The 26639-nt window shown below is 39.9% G+C and overlaps 1 protein-coding gene across 1 annotated transcript in view; it reads left to right on the forward strand.

The window, feature by feature from the left end:
* The window catches only part of CCDC18 (coiled-coil domain containing 18), an 85727-nt gene extending 59580 nt beyond the window's left edge, over window positions 1-26147 (forward strand). Inside the window, exons 19-29 of the mRNA XM_040998284.1 lie at window positions 594-736; window positions 4206-4369; window positions 4572-4785; window positions 9254-9353; window positions 11128-11244; window positions 13388-13531; window positions 15095-15298; window positions 17043-17180; window positions 18259-18459; window positions 19523-19990; window positions 26011-26147. Of these exons, the coding sequence (XP_040854218.1) occupies window positions 594-736; window positions 4206-4369; window positions 4572-4785; window positions 9254-9353; window positions 11128-11244; window positions 13388-13531; window positions 15095-15298; window positions 17043-17180; window positions 18259-18459; window positions 19523-19990; window positions 26011-26025 (1908 nt within the window). The 3' untranslated portion in view covers window positions 26026-26147. The remainder of the gene's footprint in view (window positions 1-593; window positions 737-4205; window positions 4370-4571; window positions 4786-9253; window positions 9354-11127; window positions 11245-13387; window positions 13532-15094; window positions 15299-17042; window positions 17181-18258; window positions 18460-19522; window positions 19991-26010) is intronic.
* Window positions 26148-26639: the final 492 nt, after the last annotated feature.

Raw genomic sequence — 26639 nt, forward strand, 5'->3', positions numbered from 1 at the left:
AAATGCTAATATAAGGGGGAAAAATCTAGAGAGATGGAAGATAACTTACATAAGAGAATAGAGATAGTCAGTAATATGAGATTCCTGGGAAAGTGGATAGGAAATCGAATCTGCCCAATGAAGCAGTTTAACTCCTTGTGATAGGATAGTAGGAAGAATGCATTGAGCAGGTGCAAGTTTTAAAGTTTTAAGTTGGAGGAGATCCCAGGAATCTTTCCTTTTATGAGTCTGTTTATGAGAAAGGAAAGAAAAATAATATGTCCAAAGAAAAGAAAGGAAAAGAAAAAACATTTCACACTTGAACAGTAAAAGAGGGGATACTAACTGTTACTCTGTTAATTCTTCTAAATCCTATTTTAGTGTTATTGTATAGCCATTTCTCCCCCCTCAACCTTTCCCTCCCTCCCTGTCTCTCAATATTATAGAAATTGTTATTTATAAATAATTTAATATTTTAAAGCATTACCTACTACTGTGTACTTTGAATTTTGTAATACACCTTGAAAATCATTTTAAGACTGGGCTGCTTATTTGTGCTTTTCCTCTGAATACTGTTGACCAGATTTTAAAAACTCTAAAAACTGCTTTACTAGGTATCAAAACTGGAACAAGAGCTTCAGAAACAAAGAGAAAGTTCAGCTGAAAAATTGAGAAAAATGGAGGAAAAATGTGAAGCAGCCACACATGAAGCAGATCTGAACAGGCAAAAAGTTATTGAGCTTACTGGTACTGCCAGGTAAAATGTCATTGTTCATTTTGTTAATCTTCCCATTGCAGCATCAGTATTAGCTGAATTTCAAAATCAGGTAACAGCCAGTGAAGCCTTTCTTGGTGAGTTAATTTATTCCTGTATTATATCTCATATACATATGAGATATATATATTTTTTTTAATTGGAAAGGCAGATTTACATAGAGAAGGAAAGATGGAGAGAATGATCATCTAGCTGTTGGTTCACTGCCAAATAGCTGTTAACAGCCAGAGCTGAAATCATCCAAGCCAGGAGCTAGGAGGTTTTCTATGTCTCCCATGTGGGCAGAAGGCTTGGGCCATCCTCCACTGCTTTCCGGCCATGAGCAGGAAGCTGGATTAGAAGTGGAGCTTCCAGGAAAGAACTGGTTCCCATATGGGATGCTGGTGCTTACAGGAGGAAGATTAGCCAGTAGGACCAACCCACCGGCCATTCGTGTGTGTGTGTGTGTGTGTGTGTGTGCGCACGTGCGCGTGCGCACACTTTATTATCAGAGTTGCAGATTTAGAGAGAGAAGGAAATACAAAGAGAAGGATTTTCTGTATGCTGATTCACTTCCCAAGTTACCACAAAAGCTAAATCTGAGCCAATCCAAAGCCAGAAGCCAGGGACCTCTGCCAGACCTCCCATAGGAGTACAGGGTTCCAAGGCTTTGGGCCATCCTCCACTGCTTTACCAAGCTACAGGCAGGGAACCAGACAGGAAGTAGAGCAGCCAGACAGAAACTGGTGCCCAAATGGGATCATGGCACATGCAAGACAAGAACTTTAGCAACTAGGCTATCACCCCAGTCCCACCTCATGTATATATTTTAAAATTATAATTTAATATACTTTACTTTTCTTCTGTTTTGTAAATTCTTTAAGAATCCTAACTGATTTATTGTGGGATTTTCCACAACAGCTAGCAACAACTAGGTCCTTGTACCTCATAGCATTCAGCAATTGTTTTGTTAAATTATGAATATGAATAACACTGTAAATTTTTCTTTTTATAATGATTATTTTACTTAGAAATCAGAATTACAGAGAAAGAAAGGAAGAGACAGAACTTAAATTTTAAAGGTCGGAAAAGTAACAATAGTAGTATAATTTTAACAAAATGTTAACAGAAAGAAACCATGAACTCTGCCTGCTGTTGAGGTTAACATTAACAGTTTTTTAGTTAGTGAAAGCATAACTTTACAGATGGGCTTAAAACATTCTCAGTGTGTTGATTTTTCTGTTGGTAGAAGAACTTTCATATTGTAATTTGCTTAGGACAAACAAAGTTGGGAAACCTGACCCTACAGTTTCCATATCTATAAAGCAAGAAAGATTATTGGTGTAGGGGTCCATTATCCCTTTAAGCTAGAAAACATGTTGTTGCTACTAATAAATTGCTAGGTTTAAAACAACTAACTTGAGCCCTGCGCGGTGTCCTAGCAGCTAAAGTTCTTGCCTTGAATGCACCAGAATCCCGTATGGGCTCTGGTTCTAATCCTGGCAGCCTCATTTCCCATCCAGCTCCCTGCTTGTGGCCTGGGAAAGCACTCAAGGACAGCCCAAATCCTTGGGATCCTGTACCTGTATAGGAAACCTGAAAGAAGTTCCTGCATCCTGGCTTTGGATTGGCTCAGCAGTAGCCGTTGCAGTCACTTGGGGAGTGAATCATCAGACAGAAGATCTTCCTGTTTATCTCTCCTCTTCTCTGTATATCTGACTTTGTGATAAAAAAAATAAAAATAAATCTTAAAAAAAAATAACTAACTTGTCTACCCTATGACTATTTTGGAGTTTATGATATATAATTTGATTGCTTATCTTTATTTTCTGTATTATAAATAGCAGAGATTACAAGTGATGTTCTCAGTATATACGAATGTTTGCATAAAGTTAAATGTGGTTACAATGAGATATTACCAGGTAAAAAATGTTGTATATAATGGTGCTCGGGTACTTTAAAAATTAGTGGAAAATGGAATTAAAACATGTGTTGTTTTATTACAAAAGGAAAAATAAAAAAATGATGGGACTGACAATCTGGTAGGGGTAGCCTCTGGCGGGTCTAGCATCCTATATACGTTCCAATTGAAGTTCTGGCTGCTCCACTTTTGATCCAGCTCCCTGCTAACGTGCCTGGGAAAGCAGAAGAAGGTGAAGTGCTTGGACCCTTGTACCTACATGAAAGACCCAGAAGAAACTCCATGATCTTGGGTCCAGCCTCAGTCATTGTAGCTATTTGGGGAGTGACCCCTCTATAGGAAACTTCTCTCTCTGTATCCTTGTCTCCCTCCATAACTCTGTCTTTCAAATAAAATAAAATAAAATAAATGTTTAAAAAAAATGAAATCCAGGGCCTGGCACGGTGGCGCAAGTGGTTAAGGTCCTCTCCTTGCACGCCCGGGATCCCATATGGGTGCCGGTTCTATCCCAGCAGCCCCACTTCCCTTCCAGCTCCCTGCCTGTGGCCCAGAAAAGCAGTCGAGGACAGCCCAAAGTTTTGGGACCCTGCACCCGTGTGGGAGACCCGGAAGAGGCTCCTGGCTTCGGATTGGCTCAGCTCTGGCCATTGCGGCCTCCTGGGGAGTGAATCATCGGATGGAAGATCTTCCTCTCTGTCTCTCCTCTCTGTATATCCACCTTTCCAATAAAAATAATAAAAATAAATCTTAAAAAAAAATGATATCCAGTCCTGGCACAGTAGCCTAGTGATTAAATCCTTGCCTTACACTCTCCAGGGTACTATATAAATGTTGATTCATGTCCTGGCTGCTCCACTTCCCATCCAGCTCCCTGCTTGTGGTCTGGGAAAGCAGTAGAGAATGACTGAGTGCCTTAGGACTCTGGACCAATGTGGGAGACCCAGAAGAAGCCCCTGGCTCCTGGCTTCTGATCAGCTCAGCTGCAGACATTGCAGCTACTTGGGAAGTGAATCAGAGGACAGAGGATCTTTTTCTCTGTTTCTCCTTCTTCTTGTAAATATATGTTTCAAAAAAAATTTTTTTTAATTAGTAGATTGAAAAAAAGAAAGGGTAATCCAAGGGAGGTGTTCTGCCACAGCTGGTTACACTGCTGCTTGGGACTCCCTGCGTGTTACTGTAATGACAGTTTGGGCCTTGCTGTTTTGGGCAGGCTTGCTGTTTCCCATCTTGGGCAGCACATGGAGTCCCTGGCTCCTGGCAGCCGGCCTCACCCCAGCTGTTGCAGACCTTTGGAGAGAGAATCAGTCCCTCTGTTTCTCTCTTCCTCTCTTTTTGTCACTCTGCCTTTCACGTAAGTTTTGTTTGTTTGTTTTTAAGAAAAAGGTTATTTAAAAGACTTAAAAAAAGAAAGAAAAAGACAATCCAACCCAGAAGAAAAGACTGGATATTTTACTGATATTTCTGTTTGTGTATCTTGCAGGTTTTGTTTAGTAGAAAATATGTCCATTGGTTAGTTTCTAAAGACTTGTTTTATTGTTTGTTTTAAATTAGGCAAGTAAAACTTGAGACAGATCAGTACAAAGAAGAGTTATCCAAAATGGAAAAAGAAATAATGTACTTAAAACGAGATGGAGAAACTAAAACAATGCATCTTTCTCAATTAGATATGATCTTAGATCAGACAAAGATAGAACTGGAGAAGAAAGCAAACACTGGTAAGTAACAGGTTAGCTGAGCGTAGCTTCCTATATCTGCACTGAAGAAATGGAATTAAGTGGGAATTTAAAATGGTGAGACTGGAAAGCATAAAAATGGTCAGTATTTTGCTTCTCATGATTAATAAAATTGCATATTAATTATAATTAGTTATAAGTTCTTAATAACATTATTTTCAAAATTATTTTCTCCTCTGAATAGTGAAGGAGCTGGAAAAATTACAGCACCACACTGAGTCTGAACTAACAGAAGCCTTGCAGAAACAGGAAGTGCTTGAGGCTGAACTACAAAATGCTCATGGAGAATTGAAAAGTACTTTAAGACAACTGCAGGAATTGAGAGATGTGCTACAAAAGGCTCAATTATCACTAGAGGAAAAATACAGTACTATAAAGGATCTTACATCTGAAATTAGGTGAGTTGAAAACTAAATGATATCACAGTTATACATATTTCACCTTATTACTATAGATCTTTCCTTCTCTTTGTGAATCTGATGTGTGTCTGAAAATTATAAATTAAGAAATATGTATACCTAATCAATCTTTGAGACCTGGAAGTAATTTAACAATTAGCTTAAGTTATTTATAGTACTGTAATCTGAATTAACATTTTCCTTTTTAGAACACTGTATTTAAAACCTGTGTTGTCATTAATTTTCCTTATAAATTATTTCTTTAATTTGGCCTCTTTCAAGTTGAATTAATCATCTGTGTCTTTTTGCTTTAAAATATTTTTTCAAATCTTTATTTGGAGTATAAAATCATATTTTTAATTAATTAATTTTGATAATCTCATGTAGTTGATTAGGGTACATAGGGTCATGGGCTACAGGAAAATGGGTACGATCATTGTTTCCACACTAGTATCATCATTTTTTTTCCCTATATCTGGGGTCAGAGGAGAAACAAAAGGAAAAGCCCCACGCAGCCTCCCACCCATTCCAGGTTCCCAATGTGGGGCATGCTCTGAGGGTCCTGCTCAAGTAGTTTTGATAGTTCAGCAGTTCTGAATTGCTGCCTATCTCACCATTTCAAACACAATGAAATCTATTCAGAATCCACTGGCTGACATAGTCTCTTCATGGTTGGGGTTCTGAGATCAGCAGTTCAGTTGGAGAGATCTCCAAAGAAACTTCATCTGAGGTGATCCCAGACCTGAGTCCTGTATGTACTTGTCAGTACAGGGTCTGGCAGAGTCCGTCACCCCAATCAGCCAGTGCACATGCTGGTGGTTGTAATTGCTGGATCAGTTCTGTTTCCAGACCTCTCTTCCACGCGGACCCATGGGTGTTGCAGTCCAGCCTGATCCTGCCCACCACACACTCGACCTTTACGTACACCAGTGGGAGCTGCAGCTTAGTCGAGCAACCCACAGTAACCTCCACCAGGCCTGTCCCCTGCCCTGGTTCCCATGCTTGCCAGTATGTACAGCAGACTTTTTCATTCTGCCCCACATCCCATTTGTACTTGTCAGTGGGTATTGAAGCCTAGTTCAACCTAATCAGCTCCACTATCTAGCCCAAACACATACTGGCAGGTGCCTTTCTGCCTAGCCACCCCAGTCCCTGTCCTGGTTTTCGTGCTCTCCAGTGGGAGTGATAACCCAAGAGGGAGATACCCACTATTTCTCTACTGGGCCACTCTCACTCCCTGATTATGCACTCTCCTGGTGGTTCTGGAGTTTAACTCAACAGATTTAACCCCCAGTGCCAGCATCTGCCAGCTGATGCTGCGGCAAAGCCCAGCCAACCCTCACCCACCCTAATTTTTGCTTGCACCAGTCAGAACAGTCAGCCCATCCTGATCTAGATCACATGAGGCCCACAGGTGTTGTAGCCCTGCTTGGTCTGGTCTGCCTCTATCCCAAGTGATTCTCTCCAGTGGAAGTGGTTGTCCAGCAGGGGAGCCCACATTCTCCCTGCCAGCTTTGCCCCTTCTCTCCCTGGTTCTTGCATGTGCTGTTTGGGCACTGTGGCCACATCTGGTATCGCTCACCTCACCTTGGCATTCCATAATGTGCACTGGTTTGTGTCACAACCGAACCTGGCCTGACCTACACTCTATTCCGGTACTTGGATTCGCCAGCGGGTGATGTGAACTGGTTTACATGGTCTGCCCCTGACCTATGCCAAATGTATGCTGTTGGGCATCTTTCTCTGGCCTTGTCTGGGTTGCTCCCTATCATGGTTCTTGTGCTCACCTGCAGGGACTGTGTCCCGACAGTTTCCCAAGCTCCTCCATGAGAACCTCTCCCTATGCCAGATCTTGCGCATACTGGTGGGTCCATGGGCCAGCCCTACTTAGTCCACCTGCTGTCATGTTAGGAACAGTGGCCTTTCTTGATGGCCTTCAGTCCATCCCAGTTCTTACTGTTGGAAGTTTCAGCCCAGCCAAGGCTCATCTATACCCAGACACTGTTCACACATGGCTCACTAGGGGCAGAGACCTAGCTTAGTCCATCCTACATCTACGCAGGTTCTCCAAAGCACCAGATGGTGTTGGAGTCTGGCCCAGTTAGGTGTACCCATCCCCAGTTCACACTTGTGCCAAGGGAGATTGAAGCCATATCCAGACCAGAACGCAGCCCCCACTCCGGCCCCCGCACTTTCCTGTGGGAACTCCAACCCAGCAAGGGTGTACTCTCACATCTCCCCAGCCGAGCCTATTTCCAGCCCTAGATTACACACGTGCCAGTGGTTGCTCTGACCCAGTTAGCTTAGCCCCTCACCTGTCTCAGCCTTTGCCTTCGATGCTGTAGCCTAGTAGTTTGCTATAGTTCATGCAGATCAGTCAGTATAAGAGCCTAGCTGTGCATGGCCTGTGCTCCATCCTGATTTCTGTTCTTTCTTGTGAGTTGAGGTTTGCTCGGCCCTGCCTGGTCCACCTCCTTCCAGTTGCAGCTCAGCCCATCCCACATCCTATTTTAGGATGCACCTTTGGGTGCTGCTGCCTTGACTTGCCCAGAATGTTGTCAGTTCCTTTACCCATAAGTGATGGCAGGTTCCATGGTCACACCTAACTCAGCCCATCACCACCCCAGCTCATGACCTAACCAGCGGGACTTGTTTTTTTCTTTTTTTAATTATATTTTTGACAATCTGTACATAGTTAATTAGGGTAAAAAGGTTCAAGGGCTACAGGAAAGTGGGTAAGACTAGTATTTTCCATATTGTTTTCTTCATGTTTAAAGGGGGGTATTAAGGGAGAAGGCCCACCCAATTTCCCACCCTCCCCAAGTCCCACATGTAGGGTATGCTCTGAGGTTCTTGCTCAAGTGGTGTTGATATTTCAACAGTTATGAATCACTGCCAGTCTTGCCACTCCAAGCACTATGAGGTCTTTGAAGAATCCACTGATTGACATAGTCCATCATAGAGTCTCCATTTGTCCAGTATTTTGCTGCCAACATATAGCTGAGATGGTTGACCTATTCTGACTTCTGTCTTTTCTTGGTTAGGGTTCTGAGTCCAGCATTTCAATTGGGGAGATCCCCAAAAAAACTTTGTCTGAAGTGTTCTCAAACCAGATTCTTGTATGTGCTAGCAAGTACAAGGCCCAGCACAGTCCATCGCCTTGATCAGTGGGTAGTTGCAATTGCTGGGTTGGTTCTGTTTTCACTCCCGACTTCCACTGGAACCAATGGGTATTGCAGTCCAGCCTGGTTCTGCCCAGCACATACTCGGCCCTTGCATAAACCAGTGGGAGCTGCAGCCTAGTTGGAGCGACCCGCAATAACCCCCACCAGGCCCGCACCCTACCCTGGTTTGCCAGTATGTGTAGCAGACTAGTCCAGTCTGTCCCACACCCCATTCCACCCCAACCGACCAGCAGGACTTGTATTTCCACAGGTTGGGCCCACACTTCCCCAACAGAATGTACCCCAACCTGTTCTCTCGCGTGCTGGTTAGTGTCTTGACCCTGCCAAGTCTGACCCATCCACTATTCCACCATTCAGCCCGGTATTGGTACCTAGCCCTGCCAGACAGGCCCTGATCCATAGCTTTCGTGTGAGCTGGTGTGTGGCAGTCAGTGATGCTCTATGCTAACAGCCCATCTCAGGATTCCCATTTGGGCTGGTGAATTAATGTGGCCCAAATAAATCTTATGGACTCTCCCCTTCAAACTACCAGATCTCAGTCCTTGTGCTTGCCAGAAAGTTCTGTGGCCCCATTGCTGGAAATCACACAGAATCAATCCCTCACCTACACTCTCTTGCTTTATCCCTGGATGTCCCTAGGCAGCAATTACATATCCTAACAACCCCAGAGCTCTCCACCAGGCGGCCAGCAGGCAGAACCTCACACCCAATAGGGGTACTGACCACCCACATGCCTAGGACTCGGTCACCTCCTGCCAGCAGTGACCCTGGCCTGAGTCCCCAGCATTGGGTCCGGCCTGGCCGGGGCACCCCCACAACCGCCACACTGCAGGGAGCCGCTTTTGTCCCAACCCCATGACCAAACACTGCCCAAACTCTTCCTGCTACAAGTTGATAGTGGCAGGGCGGAGCCAGGTCCTTAGTCCAGTTCCCAAGTTTCCCTCATGGTGTACTTACCCTGAGGGAAGAGATCTCAGGCCTGCAGAAAGCCTAGGACTCGGTCACCACCTGGCAGCAGTGACCCTGGCCTGAGTCCCCAGCATTGGGTCTGGCCTGGCTGGGGCACCCCCACAGCCGCCACACTGCAGGGAGCTTCTTTTGCCCCAACCCCACGGCCGAACCTAAAATCGTGTTTTTAAAGCATCAAAAGTTAGAATTATAGCTACAATTCTTATTGCTTTTAATTTACAAAAAGGTAAAATAACTTTTTAGTCTAACTTTTAGAAAAAAAATTTAATATTCCTTACAACATGCTTTGATCTTTTACGTTTGATAAATTGCAGAGAATGCAAGATGGAAATTGAAGACAAAAAGCAAGAACTTCTTGAAATGGATCAGGCTCTTAAGGAGAGAAATTGGGAGTTAAAGCAAAGAGCAGCACAGGTTGATTTTCTAATACTGTTTTTAGCAGTGTGTCTGTTTTTTTCTAATTTATTAATTAATTGGAGTAATTCTACCTTGCTAGTTCACAACCTAAATGCAATCAATACTGGGGTGCTATAGTTGGGGCTGTAAACTCAGTCTTCTCCGAATGGGTGGCGAGAACCTGTTGGCTTGAGCAGTCACCTTTGCCTCCCAGGAAGCTGGAGTCAGGAGCTAGAACCAGGTATTGTGTTACACAGACAGGCATCTTAGCTGGCAAGTAAGCCAGCTGAATGCCTGCCTATCAATTACTTCTCAATGAAATTTTCTGTTAGCACATATCACAAAGACACAGAGGTCATTTATTTTTGGTAATATCAGCACTTTTTTATGTATTAATTTTTCTCTGCCATAAATACTTAAAAATATAAATATATAATTTTGCTTTATTTTGATATTATTACAAGTAAATTTTGAGAATGAGGATTAGTTTAGCCTATGAGCTTTATTTTCAAGATTGGTTCATAATTGTGGGTTAAGCTATTGCCTAAGTGTTGTGTCTCATATGGCTCTAGTTGGAGTCCCAGTTGCTTCACTTCCCATCCAGTTTTCTGCTAATACATCTGGGAAGGCAGCACAAGGTGGCTGAAGTGCTTGGGTTCCTGCCACCCATGTGGGAGACCTGGAAAGAGTTTCAGGCTCCTAACTTCAACCTGTCACAGCCTTCTATGTTACAGCCATTTAGAGAGGAAAACAACAGATGGAAGACCTCTCTGTTTCTCTGTGACTCTTCTTTTCAAATAAATATATGTGTGTATGTAACAGAGAAAGAGGGAGAGACGAGAGGCCTTCCACCCATCTGCTGGTTTACTCTCCAGATAGCCACACCATCCAGAGGTAGGCCAGACCAAAGCCAGGAGCTAGGAACTCCATCTGGGTTTTCTGGTGGGTGGTGGGAACCTAAAGTATTTGAGCCTTCACCTACTTAGCTGTTTTATAGGTGCAGTAACAGGAAGCTGTATTAACTGCAGAATAGCCAAGGCACAAAGCAAGCACTCTGATGCGGTATGTGGGTATCCCAAGGGCAGCTTAACCTGCAGCACCACAGCACATTTCCCAGTATCTGAGCCATAGAGGTGTAGATTTTTATGCATACCTGAGACTGATCTCTTTTATCACTCTATTAAAGAAATTACTTTCTCAGATAATTATTTGAGGAACCAATTTATCCAGATTTTATTTAGTATAATATCTGAATCATTTTGTCACTTATAAATATATGTTGTTCAGTATCTATAATAATTCTGGAGCTCTTGAATCAGTACTAGCAAAGAATGAGTATTTTTCCAATTTTATAAATAATATGTTTGAGATGAATTTTTCAAATTATATTTCTATAAATAGTTCAAAAAGCATACAGTTTTCTTATCAGAGTAAAAATTGAACAGCAGGAACCTGTGTTGTGGCACAATGAGCTAAGCTTCCGTCTGCAGCCTGCATCCCATGAGCATGTGGAGTTCCAGCTGCTTCACTTCTGATCCAGCTCCCTGATGATGTGCCTGGGAAAGCAGTAGAAAATGACCCAAGTGCTTGGGCCCATGCCATCCTCGTGGGAGGCTTGGATGGAGTCCTAGGTTTTTTATTTTGACCTGACTCGCCCCAGCTGTAGCAACTATGTGCAAAGTGAACCTGCAGGTGGAAGATCTCTCTCTCTCTCTCTGTTTGTACCCCTGACTTTCAAAGAAAATAAAATCTTTTTTAAAAATTGAACAGCAGTTTAATAATTTGTATTTAGGTTACACATTTGGATATGACTATTCGAGAGCACAGAGGAGAGATGGAACAAAAAATAATTAAATTAGAGGGTACTCTGGAGAAATCAGAATTGGAACTTCAAGAACGCAACAAACAGGTAACTTTTTGAAGTTACATATTTTAAATTGCTTAAAAATATTAAGTCTGGGGAGTAGGTACTCAGCTTAATAGGATGCCAGCATTCCTACATCAGAGTATCTTTAATTTCCAGCTTTAGCTCCTGACTCTACCTGCCAATACAGACCCTGGCAAGCAATAGTGATGGCCCAGGTGATTGTATTGTTTTTCTAGATTGCAGCTTCAGCCCATAGCCAACTGTTGCGGTTATTTCAAGGTGAACTGTCACGTGAGAGCATGGTATCTTGCTGTTTCTTCCTCTGTGTCCCAGGAAACAAATAAAATATCCAAGGTTTTGCATGTAGGCCAGCAAAACTTGTCCTTCCATTCCCACTCTCCATCTTATCTTGCTAGATAGCAGTGCAAACAAGTAGTTGTGCATGGCCCAGCATTGCAAAGTGAATGGGAGGAAACTCACTAAGCGGTATCAGGATTAAATCCTGAAAGCTCTATGCTTCTCCAGGGAGCCCTTGGTAATCCAGGTGCTGAAATTCAGCTCATGCCTCCAGGGGGACAGATTTTACCATGACGTACAGGACGGTGGTACTCAGACCAACTACTTCAAACATACCATGGCACCAGGCGGGCTTTGCCCTCCCGCTCGGTCTGTGAGTATCAGGAAGTTACTGCATCAGCCATGAATACTCTGACCATTGGTAGTTGTATAAGGTTGTCTGCAGGAAGCCAACCCAATGGCTGAGCAATAGTAGGAGGAGGTGGAGCTGTGTAAGAGCAGCCACCGGAACAGGCTGGACCTGAGGATGTGCTGTTGCACAGATAATAAACAAGATGTCTGAGTTAGGGAGGTATATCTCAGCACATGTTGCAGCCGAAGCTGATTGGTCTTTAAGGAGCTCACATCCTCCAGATTTACTATGGGCATTTAGAACTGGAAAGGGACAGTGGGCATTGTGAGCTAGGATGAAAACACATCTCCCTGCTGACAGTCTGACTTAAATGTCCTCTAAAGAATGCTGACCCCTCTGGGGCCGCAACAGAGCAGAAGCAGAACAATGGGCATCAGCCTCAAGGAATGGTAGGGTCACTAGATGGCCTTGCTGGAATAAGAGCTAAGGCATCAGGAGTTCAAGTGCTACAGCATCATGCAGTGCAGAAAATGCAGCAGGTGTGGGAACTCAGCACCACAGTCTGGAAAAACTGGGAACCTGTGAGTCCAGATGGCACGGGCAAAGGAGCACCAGCACCAACAATGCAGAGTATGGAACCCTTGCCTTCGAGGGCCTTGAGGCAACTTGCTGGCAAATGCACCTTAAGTCCTACCTCACCTGTTTCCCCTGTCACCACTCCCCAAAAAGGGAACATTTTCATAGGGGAGGCCAGCAAGTTCCCATCTCTGTCTGGGATCTGGAGGCAAGCCACAGACAGCATACAGAGTCAAGTTCCTGTCTCAGTCCCCAGACAGTGTGAACTTGGAACATATGGGCAGAAAACGCCTTTCCCCTTGCAGTGCCAGTCAGTGGTCAGCAGCCAGGAAGATGAGCCCTACCACAGCTGCACACCACAGGCCCCAATCCAATCTCCCTCAAGAGGGAACGCAGTTTGGGTGTCATGGCTAACCAGTTAAGCTGCTGTTTGGGATGCCCACAAGTTACATTCAGGTACCTGAGTTCAAGCCCTGCCTCAGCTTCCACTCTGGCTTCTTGATAGTACACCTCTTGAGAAGCGTTATCAAGTCACTTTGTACAGCTCTGTTGTGGGCATTTGGGGAATGGACCAGAGTTAGCAAATCTCTGTGTCTGTCTCTCTGTCTTTGAAGAATAAAGAAACCCTTGTGTCCTCTAAATGTTTCTCTCATACATGTATTACCTACACATTTATCCATAAGACTATGTAATATTTATTGTTTTAACATACCCTGACTTCCTTATACAGGTATGTCTGAGACTTCCATCTTGTTTGATATATTTAAAGTGAAAAAAAATCAGCTTGTTAAGCACAAGAATTTTTATTCTTACTTCCAAAATATGATTGTCTTAAGAAAAGTGCATTTTTATATTTTGCTTTAGATATTTTAGATGTGTGTTGCAAGCCAAATTACTTGGAACACAGGCATAATTAATTTTTATTTTAATTGTATTAATGTTCACCTTTTTAAAATTCAGATTGAAAATTTGAATGAAAAATTGCGAAATGCCAAAGAACAACTTCGAGAAAAAGAGTTTATGATGCTACAAAATGAGCAGGAGATAAGTCAACAGAAAAAAGAAACTGAAAGAATGCAACAAAGGTTGAAAGAAATGGAAAGTGTAAGCAAATTATTTTCTATCTAGTAAAAATTAGTATTTTTATAAGAGTAGAGTGAATTTTTATTCCTGGAATTGTTTAGATTTAATATGCAGAAAGTTGTGCTCTATGTATTTAAAGGCTAGTTCTTTGTGTTAGATACCTATTAGTTCCCTCAATTTTTTAAAATTTCCAGTTCTGATAGACTAGTTATAAGCAAGGACAGTGTCTTTTTATATTATTATTCACTACAGGTATTGGCATAGTATAACTCACATAATAAATCCACAGTTACATGCTTATTTGGTGGAATAAGTATTAATTGAAAATCGTATGTGTTAGAATTAAAGATAATCAGTGTTAATAAAATACAGTCTTTTGGGCCTGCTGGCTGAAGTCCTCGCATTGCAAGGACTTTCCCATATGGGCACTGGTTCTAATCCCGACAGCTCCACTTCTCATCCAGCTCCCTGCTTGTGGCCTGGGAAAGCAGTTGGGACGACCCAAAGCCTTGGGACCCTACACCTGTGCACGGGAGACCCCGAGGAAGCTCCAAGCTCTTGACTTGAGATTGGCTCAGCTCCGGCTGTTGCGGCTGGTAGGGGAGTGAATCATTGGACAGAAGACCTTTCTCTCTGTATATCTGATTTTCCAATAAAAATAAAATAAATCCTAGATAGATAGATAGATAAAATACAGTCTTTTGTCCTTGAGAAACTATCCAGAGAAGAAACAAACAAATGATAATTATACCAAGGGCATTTCTATGCCAGAAGTTTGATGATTTCACATTGTCTTTTTGTGTGTTAACCAGTGAACACATTCTACCCACATGCCTTTTCCAAAAAGTGAATTTTCTTCTGCAGGCACTTATGGATGTAACTTTTCCTATTTTTAAATACTGAACTCTAAAACTTTGGATGTAGTTATTTATTGTGTTTGACTTAACTAATGTGTTCCTGTGGAATATGAATTCCATAAGGATAGCCACTTTGTCTCCTTTTTTTCATCCCTGTATCCTCAGCACCTAGAATAATCTATATCACATAGGAAGCAAAAATAAGTGTTTTGAATTATTTGTATAAAAAAGTGGAATTTCTAAGAGTAAGTTTGGGCCTCGATGAAGGAATAACTGGGTACTGGCCCAATTATTTCAGATTTTCTAGCAAGGACTAGGAATATTAACATGCAGTTTATTTTAATTTACAGCAGTTGTATTCTGGGCCTACACTTCATACATCAGGACTATAGTAATTCATATTTTTCCTCTTTGACAATCAAATGTTAACTTCTTTATTCTCTTCATATTATTCTCTACCTTTAATGTTACATTCATAATGGTAAAGGATTATACAGCCATGTACTTTGAATTTATGCCAAATCATCTATATCAGTTAGTCTCTGATTTATTACAGTACCTTTGACATTTTCTTACTGAAAATTTTTTTTCTAAATACCATGAGCGATACTCATTGTTAAATTAAATTTCATAGGAATTTAATTAGAAGAGGAAAATTCACCTATTAAAAATGAGAATAAGATAATGTATTTCATTTTCAAAGCTACTGAAACCTTGTACTTTTTAGGTTATGAAAGAGCAAGAGCAGTACATTGCCAGTCAGTACAAGGAGGCTATAGATATGGGGCAAGAACTGAGGCTTACCCGGGAACAGATGCAGAACTCCCATACAGAACTGGTGGAGGCCCGTCATCAGCAAGTCCAAGCACAGAGGGAAATAGAAAGGTTGTCCAGTGAATTGGAAGATATAAAGCAACTCTCTAAAGAAAAGGTGAAACTCTAATTCTAAATAAATGCTTTGCTGAAAAAACTGTAAAATTCTGACATCCAATTTTTGGTCTGTGTTTCTACAATGCTGTACAACAGTGTCAGTATACTTAATGCCACTAAATTGTACATTAAGTGTTAAATACATTTTACTATAATTTTATAGTGAAAAAGTTAATTGTTTCATAGATAACTTTGTAATGTAAATAGGAAATTCTTCAGAACTGGTTTGACCAACTAATTAGTTCTCCAGACTGGCTTAGCATTGGCTGTTGCAGCCATTTGGGGAGTTAATCAGTGATGGAAGATCTCTTTCTATCTCTCCCTCTTTGTCTAACTCTTCCTTTCAAATAAATAAACAAATCTTTTTTTTTTTCAATGCAATTAAAATTTAATGACATTTGAGAAGTTCACGTAATTATTTTCTGACATTTTATAAATATTCAATAATGATTTTTTTATTTTCAGAAGATGATTGCAAATATGACTGTGATCAGGAACATGTCATCATCAGGCTTCTTTTTTCCTTTGCCCTCAGGAAGCAACATTTAATAAACAAATCTTTTAAAAAAAGAGCATAAAGCTTTCCTTTTTACATACTTACGTTACATTAGTGTTCATAAGACAGCAGATTCCCTTTTATTCTCAGGGAACACCTCTCAAGATTCCTTGCAGATACTTGAAATTAGGTAGTACTAAACCCTATACACATAGCACTTCACAGTTTCTTTTAGATATCAGTTATGAGCCTCACTGCTGTTATACTTTGGGGACATTAATGATAAAGGCTATTTGAACACAGGCACTGTATTACTGAGATATTTGATTTGATAACCAGATAGCTACTAAGTGATTAACATGTGTACAGGTTCAGTGTGGGTATGCTGAACAGAGGGATAATTCACATCCTAGGCTTGACAGAGCAGGATGAAGTGAGGTGTCAGAATAGAGTAGTTACCCACAGCAGAAGCAGCCCATGTCAGAATGTCAACGCAAGTGCCAGTTGCACTGCTTCTGATAGCTTCCTGCTAATGGGCCAGGGAAAGCAGTAGAATATGGCTTAAATATGTGGGTCCTTACCACCTGTATGAGAGATCTGGATGGAATCCTTGGCTCCCGACTTCAGCCTGGCCCAGTCCTTGCTGTTGTGGCCTGCTGGAAAGTGTACCAACAGAAGATCTCTCTTTGTCTCTCTTCTCACTGTCACTCTTTCAGATTTAAAAAAAATAATAATTTTTTAAGATAAGTTCAAAGAGTTCAAAATAATTTTGGGGGAAAAATGATACAGTTTAAAATGTATGAATTATTTCTGGAATCTGCCATTTAACACCTTTGGTCTATGATTGACCACACCTAACTGAGGTAATAGAAAACAAAATTGCACAAAGTGAAAGTTTTCATGTAAGGTGATGGAAGACCACTGTATAGAATACCACTGATTAAAATACAACTACCACAAGTAGCTTTGGAGATTCAGCTAACTCTTGATAAGCAAGGGATGCATCTGGTGAGCAAAAACAGTTTATCAGTAAAGTACTACTGCCAAAATTCAGCATCCTGAACTTTTTCAGAAAGCAAATTAGTGTATGTTATCATAGCAAACAAAATGCTAAATAGTATGTTAAATATCTAGATTTTTAAAGTACAACATTTAACAAGTTATCTCTACATGTTTACATAATTTTTTAAACTACTTCATGACTAGATTGGTTTAGCTTGTGTAACCAAATATAAAAATAATTTTTAAGGAAGCGCATGGAAATCATTTAGCTGAAGAACTGGGTGCATCTCAAGTACGTGAAGCTCATTTAGAAGCAAGAATGCAAGCAGAAATTAAGAAATTATCAGCAGAAGTAGAATCTTTAAAAGAAGCTTATCATATGGAGGTAAAGAAAAATTTAATCTGTTCTATTAAACCCCACCAAAGTAAGTTGACATTTGTGGACAAAAGTGAGTGTCGTTTGTAAATCTTTGTTATGGAACAATACATTGTAGTCTTCATTTTTGATAGCTAAATACACAATCAGAATGGATGTTTCACATTTATTGAATTAATATACTGTAATGTTATGCTTGTATTACTGAACGAGGCTGGTTCCTGGTAACTGAGCACTTGTATGACCCTTGGGAAAATTACCTCATCTGATTATCTAACTGGGATATTTTAGCAGTGTGTCTTACATAGTTGTGGTGTGGCTTAAATGAATTAGTGTATGTCAGTTTTATACCACTTCTGGTCCCCACTGTCATCATTTGTTAAGGGGCACTTGCAAAAAACTAACTGCATATATGTAATAATTGATAACATAAACAGTTTTATGTGATGTGATTCTGTAAAGCTTTATAACTTCTAGTGTTTGTCCTGGTAATAAGTCAAATGAAGAAGCAAAATTAGAACCATTTTTATCTATCACTGTGTCCTGAGCCTTTATAGAAGGGGCAATATTACGAATTTGAGTAGAATTTTTCATCTTTTTTTTTAAAAACTAAATTAAAGACACTACCAAAGATGATTGTATTTAATACAAGTAATCTTTGTTTTGTCCTAAATAAATGACTGACTTTAGTACTAATGCCACATGTTTCTGTAGGAAAAGGATTACAAATACATTTATTATTAAGCTCTTTTCAAGGGAGTTCAGTAGCCTGCATGTGAGGGGTTGGTGGATTCTGCTGTGACTTTATCTTGCTTGAATACTTTTAATTTCAAATTTCTTCAAAAAGAAGGCCTCTACCCATTCAAAACAAAACAAAACAGCAGAACCCATCACATTTAAAAACTGTTCTTAAGAAAATTTAAGATTATATTACTTTCTTTTCTGTCCCCCAGTATTTTATTGAGAAACAGCTGTTTGTAACTTTAAATAGAAATTACTTTCTTTTAAGATCAGAAAAGTATCTGGATGTGCTAAAGCCAGCTTCAGCCTGTTTTCTTTTTCTCCTTTTCTAATTTTGAATCTGTAGATGGTATCACATCAAGAGAACCATGCAAAATGGAAGATTTCTGCTGACTCCCAAAAGACTTCTGTTCAGCAACTAAATGAACAGTTAGAGAAAGCAAAGTTAGAATTAGAAGAAGCTCAGGACACTGTAACCAATTTGCATCAGCAAGTTCAAGACAGGAATGAAGTAATTGAAGCTACAAATGAAGCATTACTTATTAAAGTAAGCAAATATATTTAGAAATCTAACATTGAAAAAGTAAATTTATAAATTATTTTTCTTATTGTTGTACTTTGGGAGGATTTTATAACTCTTGACCTTTTTGAACAAACAGCATTTGATTTAGAAGATTTTGAATTGGAAAATTATTGTGGTATATGGTATATAAACACAGAAGGAACAATTTATAAATGATTAAATACAAACTCTTCTGATAGGTGCATTTATTTTAGGGAGTTTTATTCCTAATGTATGTATCAAAAGGGCAAAAATGTTTTCAAAGTTACTAAAGTTTTTTTTTTAAGATTTATTTATTTTTATTGGAAAAGCTGATTTACAGAGAAACGGAGAGACAGAGAGAAACATCTTTCATCCACTGGGTCACACCCCAATAGCCATAACAGCTGGAGCTGAACCAACCTGAAGCCAGGAGTCAGGAGCTTCTTCTGGGTATCCCGCATGGGTACAGGGTCTCTAGGCTTTGAACCATCCTCCACTGCTTTCCCAGGCCACAAGCAGAGAGACCTGAATGGGAAGTGGAACACCAGGGTCATGAATGGCACCCATTTGGGATGCCGACCTTTCAGATGGAGGATTAGTCAGTTGAGCTATGCTTTGGCCCCCACTAAAGTTCCTTTAAAACTTAAAAAGTAGAGGAGCTGACATTGTGGCATAGTGAGTAAAACTACTATTTGCAGCACCTGATCCAGATCCCTGATAATAGTCTGGGTCAGAAATAGAGCAACCAGGACACAAACCAGTGCCCATGTGGAATACAGGCATTGAAGGCAGCAGCTTTACCTGTTAAGCCACAATATCAGCCCCTTACTATTTTGTTTTTATTTGTGAGAATTTGAAAGTAATATCTATAGAAAATTGATATTTAATCTAGTCATTCATGAAGTTTATCTGGATTGATAAATAGTAAAAGGTTAAAACAAATTCAAAAGCTATAAAAAGAATTTCTATACTGGAACAAAGATTGCCATCATTAAATAATTAATTCACTAATTTAACAAAAATGTATTGAATACTTACAATGTAGCTTTTTTTAATATAAATATAGGAATCAGAATTAACCAGATTACAAGCCAAAATTTCTGGAAATGGAAGAACAGAAAACATCAGATTTCTGTCAGTCCCATTTGCGTCTACAACAGATGTTGCATCTGGTAATGAAGATCCACACTTTGCGAAATCTGCTCATGCCTCTTTTCTCAAGTGTAGAAAGCTCCGTCGCTCTATCAGTGCCAGTGACCTCAGTCTCAGAAGTCATGGTAACGAAGACCTTTCTGAAGAACTGCTGCAGGACTTAAAGAAAATGCAGTCAACACAGCCGTCAGCGTTAGAAGAAAGCCAGAAGGATCTGATATATGCCTCCACAGAGTCATTCAAACCTCTCACATTTAACCTGGAAGATGATAGTTCTGAGAATAATGACTTTAATACTCTTAGTGGAATGCTAAGATACATAAACAAAGAAGTGAGACTATTGAAAAAGTCTTCCATGCAAACAGGTGCTGGTTTAACTCAGGTATGTAGCTCATGTATTATAAGTTGTAATAATTTGTCTCCAGGAAATATCACTTTTTACTTGGAGAATAATTCATAGACAGTTTGAGCATCACTTGTCAGAATTGCTTAGGGCTAGAAGTAGTTTCAGATTTCAGGGGGTTTTTTGGGATATTTGCATAAGTATGTGTTTATATGTATGTATATTATAATATGTTGGGGATGGGATCCAAGTCTAAACATGAAATCTATTTGTATTTCATGTATACCTGATAGAAATTGCTTGAAAGCAATTTTATGCAATATTTTAGTACCTTTATGCATGTAATAAGAAATTTAAAGGTGTAGCATTTTCTACTTGCCTTATGTTAGTGTTGAAAAAAATTTCCAATGTTGGAGCATTTCATAATTCATTCAGATGTTTAGTTTAGGAATACTCAACCTGTGTGTAAACGCAGCACACTCCATGAAACTCTTGTGTGTGTGTGTTTATCTTGAGAAAGTCATGGGCATGTAATATAAGTGTTGAAATGGAATATAGAAAACCTACTCGTTTTTAGTGATACCCACTCTTTTTTTGTTGTTAAATAGGAAAATCAGGAGAAAAAATTTGAAAAGACCTAAAATTCACAGAAAATTGACTCAAAAATCTTCAAGAAAAAAATCAGTGTTTGAAAAAGTAGAGTTTAGACTTTGTACATTAAATATATTAAATAACTAGTAGAAACCTATTTCTCTAGGTGATAATGTGAGATAGTTGGGTTGGAGATTTAGAAGTAGGTAGCAGTAAGTGCAAGATGAGATAATCAAGAGGAAGTACATTCTTTTGAAGTGAACTTTTTCTGTTTTGTCTTAAGTTACTGTTCACTTGGTCTCTGAGTTAGAGTATGCTATTATTGGATATCCCTGACCTTTAGAAAGTTGATTTAACTAATTAATCCCTATTGAAGAGCAAGCATAGGGACAGATATTATACCTAGCAGTTAACACTCATACAATATCCAGTTTCCTTCTAAAGCAGATCCTAGGAAGGAGCAATGAAGTTGCAAGTAGTTGGCCCGCTCCCACCCACTTGGGACACTTTTACTGAGTAGCCTGTTTGGCCCCAGCCCAGGGCTGACCATTGCTAAGCATCTGGGAAATAAACCAGCAAATAGAAGCTCTCTGCCTCCAAATTAATTAATTAGCTAATTGATTTTTTTTAAAAATTAGGGTGGACGCTATTTCTCAGCAGTTTAAGGCTTCTCTTGAAACTCGCATCCTATATCAAAGTGCTTGAGTCCTGGCATCCAGCTTTCTGATGATACCTTCTGGGTTGTGATGAATGATGGCTCAACTGCACAACCTTATGACGGACATCAGGCTAGAGTTCTGGGCTCCTGGTTTCAGCCTGGCACAGACTTGGCTAATGCAGGCATTTGGGAGCGAATTACTAGCTGGAAGATAATTCATTGTTTCTCTCAGTCACTCTTGCCTTTTAAGTAATTGAAAATAAATAAATATATATATATATTTAAATATATATAAATATGTATATATTTATAACAAGACAGATCTTCAGTCTACTGCTTCACTGTCTAAATGGCTGCAATGGCTGGGGTTAGACCAATCAAAAGCCAGGAGCCTGGAACTCCATTTGACTTTCTTCTCTAGGTAATGGGAGTCATGCACTTAGTTCATCTTCTACTGCCTCCTCAGGTACATTAGCAGGGAGCTATCTTGGAGGTGGGTAAAGACAGGACTCAAGCTGCTGCATGGATGATGGCTTTGCAGGCAGCAATTTAACCCACTGCACTGCGATGTTGGCCACTAAACTTGTTTTCAGGGTGTCAGTGAGGCCGAGGGAAGTTACAGAGAAGTTGTTATAGAAATGTAGTTCTATCTTGGTGAGATCTTGCCTGAGAAAGCCTGATAAAATCCAGTGCTTATGGGACTCGAGTGGTGCACAGTGGGTAAAGCCACCACCTGCAACAGTAGCATCGAGTATGCATGCCAGAACATGAGAAGCCCAGATGGTGCTTCAGACACCTGACTTCAGCCTAGCCACGCCCTAGCCAATGCAGCTGTATGGGGAGTGAACCCTCCCATCCCTCCTTCCTTCCATCTCTCCTTGTGTTTCTCTTTCTAACCATGTCACTTATTCAGTCACTTGTTTCACTCAAGAAATATTGAGTATCTATAATGCAGTAGACACTAGAAGTGTAGGCAGACCTGGCATGGTAGCCTAGTAGCTAAAGTCCTCACCTTACACATGCTGGGATCCCATACAGGTGCCGGTTCATATCCCGGCTGCCTGCTTCCCATCCAGCTCCCTGCTTATGGCTTGGAAATCAGCTGAGAATGGCTCAAAGACTTGGGACCCTGTACCCACGTAGGAGACCCAAAGATGCTCCGGGCTCCTGGCTTCGGCTCAGCTCAACTCTGGCCGTTGCAGCCACTTGGGAAGTGAATCAATGAACAAAAGATCTTTCTCTTTGTCTCGCCTCCTCTCAGTATATCTGTCTTTCCAATAAAAATAAATAAATCTTTTTTTTTAAAGTATAGGAATAAAAATGACCAGTGCCCTGTCTGCACAGAGCTTATATTTTTGTGGGGGAAACTATAAAGAGGCAAACATGGTGCAATGCCAGGCAGGAATAAGTGTTATGAATAAAAGCTAGTAAAAGATAGACTGTGACAAGGGATACTGTGTCATCCAGGTCTTTCCTGACCATCAAAATTTTTTACCAAAATAAACCTCTTTTAATTCCATTTTCCATACACTTTTGGAAGTTCCTTCATTGCAGATGAGATGAGAGAATGATAGGGGTGATAGAAATAGGATGCAGGGTCTAGAATGATCGTGGAGCTCCTAGAAGAACTGGAGATTTTATTTCACCTATGGTGGGAAGTGATTGTAAGGTGCTGTTCCCTTTTAAAACGATCACTCTGGCTACTTTATGAGGAATAGATGATAAAGAAATAAAAATCCAAGCCATCTAGTAACCTATTTTAATAATTAGTCAAAAGGTAATCTCAGATAAGCAGGTGATAGATAAGTTTAAAACAGATCAGCTTTTGAATACATTTTGGAGGTAGATTTGACATTGATTTTAAGTGAAAAGTCAAAGAAAATTGTGAGAATTCTAAAACCAGAGTAGCTGAGCGAAAGAACTGACCACATTAACTAAGATGGGAAATTCTAGGAGATAAGCAGATTCAGAGGCCTGCAGAGGACCATGAGATTGGCTTTGGATAGTTAAATCACTAGATATCAGGTGGAAGCGATAGATGAATGATTGAGTATATGAGATAAAGTTTTAAATTTAGACGCTATCAATATGGAGATGATATTTAATATCATATTTAAGATGCTGCATTAAATCAAGGAAATAAATGGAAGTAGAAAAATTAATCCAAGTAGTAAGCCCAGAGTTTTAGTATTCAAGAAGCTGATCATCCAATAAAAGTAACTGAAAAGTGAGGAAGGAGGACAGTTGGGAAAGTAGTAGTATCTCCCATGCCAAGTAAAGAAGAAAAATAAAGTGTATTTCAAGAAGGATGGTGAGGTCACCTGTGTTGGATGTTGCTAACTAACATCAGAGATGATAATTAACTTTGTATTTAATAGTAAGCAGCTCTGGATGACCTTTGTAAGAATAACTTCAGAATAATTGTGGGACTACAGCCTGATTAGGATGGATCTGGTAGAGAATGAAAAGTAAGAAAATAGAAGCACCAAGAATAGACAGCTCTCCACATAATGAGTAAAGCAGAGAACTGAGGGCATTATCAAGGGAGAGTTTTTTGTTTTGTTTTTAGGGTTGTTTTATTGATAGAAATGACACTGTAGTCAAGGAAACAAAAAAAATCATTCAGGACAGAAAGTGTACGAAGAGTGAAACTGTAGGCTTAAGGACAAAGAGAAGAAGAGGTGCTGGATCAATAAAAGGGTACGGGCAGGCTTTGGGTACAGTGGTTAATAATGCCACTTGAGGCACTTGCATCCTAAATAGTGAGTTCAAGTTCTGGCTCTGCTTCAGATTTCAGCCTTCAGTTTGGAGCACTGTGAGAGACACGAGTGATGGCTGAAGTTCTGAGGCCCCTGCGACCCATGTGGGAAACCTAGGATGATTCAGGCTTCTGACTTTGTCTTGGCCCAACGAAGGAGATGCGAGTAGATGGAAGATCTCTCTCCCTCTCCTTTCCCTTTCAAATAAAATGAAAATAAATAAAATTATGACAAACAGTAGTTCACCCCCTATAGTGGGAAGGATAATAGAATATGTGGGCATAAAAACATACAGTAAAAGTTAAATGTGAGAAAATAATTTATTAATTGATTGCCTTTATTTTCTTAGTGAAATAAGAATCAGGAATATTAGCTGCATACGAATAAGGTATTGAAGATTTATACAGAAGAGAAGATGTGAGCAGACGTTTAACCTAGTGGTTAAAACACCAGTGTCCAGTAATCAAAGTACCTGAATTTGATTCCCTGTTCTAGCTCCTGACTTCAGCAGACCTTGGGAGACAGTGGTGATGACTGGAGTAATTGGGTTCCTACTACCCACCCAGGAGACGTGGGTTGTATTCCTGCCTTCGGCCCCAGGCCCCAGGCCCCAGGCCCTAGGGCGCAGGCAGCTGGGGACTGAACCAGTAGATGGGAGCTTGGGAGACTACTCTGTCTGTCCTCTCTGCTCTCAAATAATTGGAGTACAGTATGTGAAATTGTTTTATTACCTAGTTGAAAAATATCAGTACATTAAGGAAATCTAGTAGAATTACCAACTAGAAGTATTTTGTTTGTTCTCTTTAGGAGGAAAAAAACAAATTCCCAGCTGCTCTTTCATTTCCCACAATGCCTAAAATGCTGAAGCTAGAACTAGAAACATGATCCACATCTCACAAAGCGGTGGCAGGAACCCAACTACTTGAGCCATCACTTGCTCTCATGGTCTGCCCTAGCAGGCAGGTGGAGTCAGGAACCAGAGCAGGGTATTGGACCTAGGCACTCCAATATGGGACACAAGCAGGGAGGGTGTCTTGACTACTCAGCCAAATACCCACCTCTAGGAAATGGTTTTGTTTTTGATTTAAACTTTTTATGTTTTTTGTAATTACCTTTTAAAGATTTATTAATTCATATTTTAAGTCAGAATTAGAGAAGGAAAGGTAATGACAAAAAGATCTTCCTTCTGCTTGTTCACTATTGAGATGGCTGCAATGATCAGCTCTGGGGTAGGTGAAACCCAGAAACCAACAGCTCTACCCAGTCTCCCACGTAAATGACAGGAACCCAAGTATTTAGGCCATGGTTTGCTGCCTTCTTAGGAGCATTGGTAGGGTGTTGGATTGGAAGACAAGGAGTCAGGACTTGGCATGCTGCTCCACTTTGAATCCAGCTCCCTAGCAGTGCTCCTGGGAAAGCAGTGGAAGATGTTTCAAGTCCCTGGGCTCCTGTACCCCCGTGAGAGACCTAGAAGAATACCTAGTTCCTAGCTGTATCCTGGCCTAGCCCAGGTTGTTGGGATCATTTGGGGATTGAGAAACTAGATGGAAGATTCTCTCTCTCTGCCTCCTCTTCTGCCTTACAAGTAAAGTAAATCTTTACATACATACATACATAATAAGATATCTAGTTCAATCTTGCACTTCTACCATTTTCCCCACAAAACTAGGATTACTTTTTATATCGGTGTTGTCCATTATTAACTTATTATGAATCACATTTTTAGTCAATTAAGACACAATTTGCCACACCACAGCACTGGACCCTCAACTAGAAAATTAAAACTCAAAACAGGAGACATAAAATTAAGATATTTAAAAGCCAGTGTTGTGATACAACAGGTTAAATGATGGCATCAGCATGCCAAGTCTCAGTGTCGGTTCAAGTCCTGACTCCTTGTTTTCCAGTGTAGCACCCTGCCAATGCTCCTGGCAGAGCAGCAGACAAAAGCCTGATTTTAAATTGTGCTTCTGAATATTGAAGTGGATTTTTAATGCTAAGTCAATATAAAAATATTTCAGATGTTAATCTTTTATTTTGTGTTATTCTAGGGAGAAAATTTATAATGAAAGAGAAGATGTTGATGTGATGGAAAATGGAATTTTTGGTAATATGCTACATTTTATTTTTGTAGCTCATACATCATAAAACTATTACTGTTTTTGAATAAATTTTATATTTTAATATTTCTAAAGAGTTCTTTCTTCTAAAAAACTAGTTATATTTTGAGTGAAAGTTTTATTATTTTTGGTTTAAACTTACTTGTGCTTGCTTATATAAAAGTCATTGTTAAAAATGTGTAAATACATTGTGTAACTCAAATTTTAAGTAATACTACCATGTTATTTGCTGGTTTTCTAGTAGTACTTAATTTTATGAATCTAGAATATGAATTTAAAAGTCATGTGATAGACTGGTAATTACACTACACTGGCTGGCTTTTCTATTTTTATTTAGCAAGAACTATGCTAGGCATATTATATTTACTCAGTTAATCCTCATTACAATCTTATGGAGTAGTTGCATTATTTTTGTTTTACTAGTTGTATTATTTATGTAACGAACAAGTTATGATTTGTTGTTATAAAGAAATGGACTTTGAATTAGTAACTTCGTTTATACATGTTTGGCTTTATAGTGGAAGAAAAATAGCACCACAGAATTAATATGGCATGTGTAA

This window comes from Ochotona curzoniae, unplaced genomic scaffold (assembly GCF_017591425.1).
Source record: "Ochotona curzoniae isolate NIBS_2020 unplaced genomic scaffold, NIBS_Ocur_1.0 scaffold_1037, whole genome shotgun sequence".
In the NCBI taxonomy this organism is placed as follows: Eukaryota; Metazoa; Chordata; class Mammalia; order Lagomorpha; family Ochotonidae; genus Ochotona; species Ochotona curzoniae.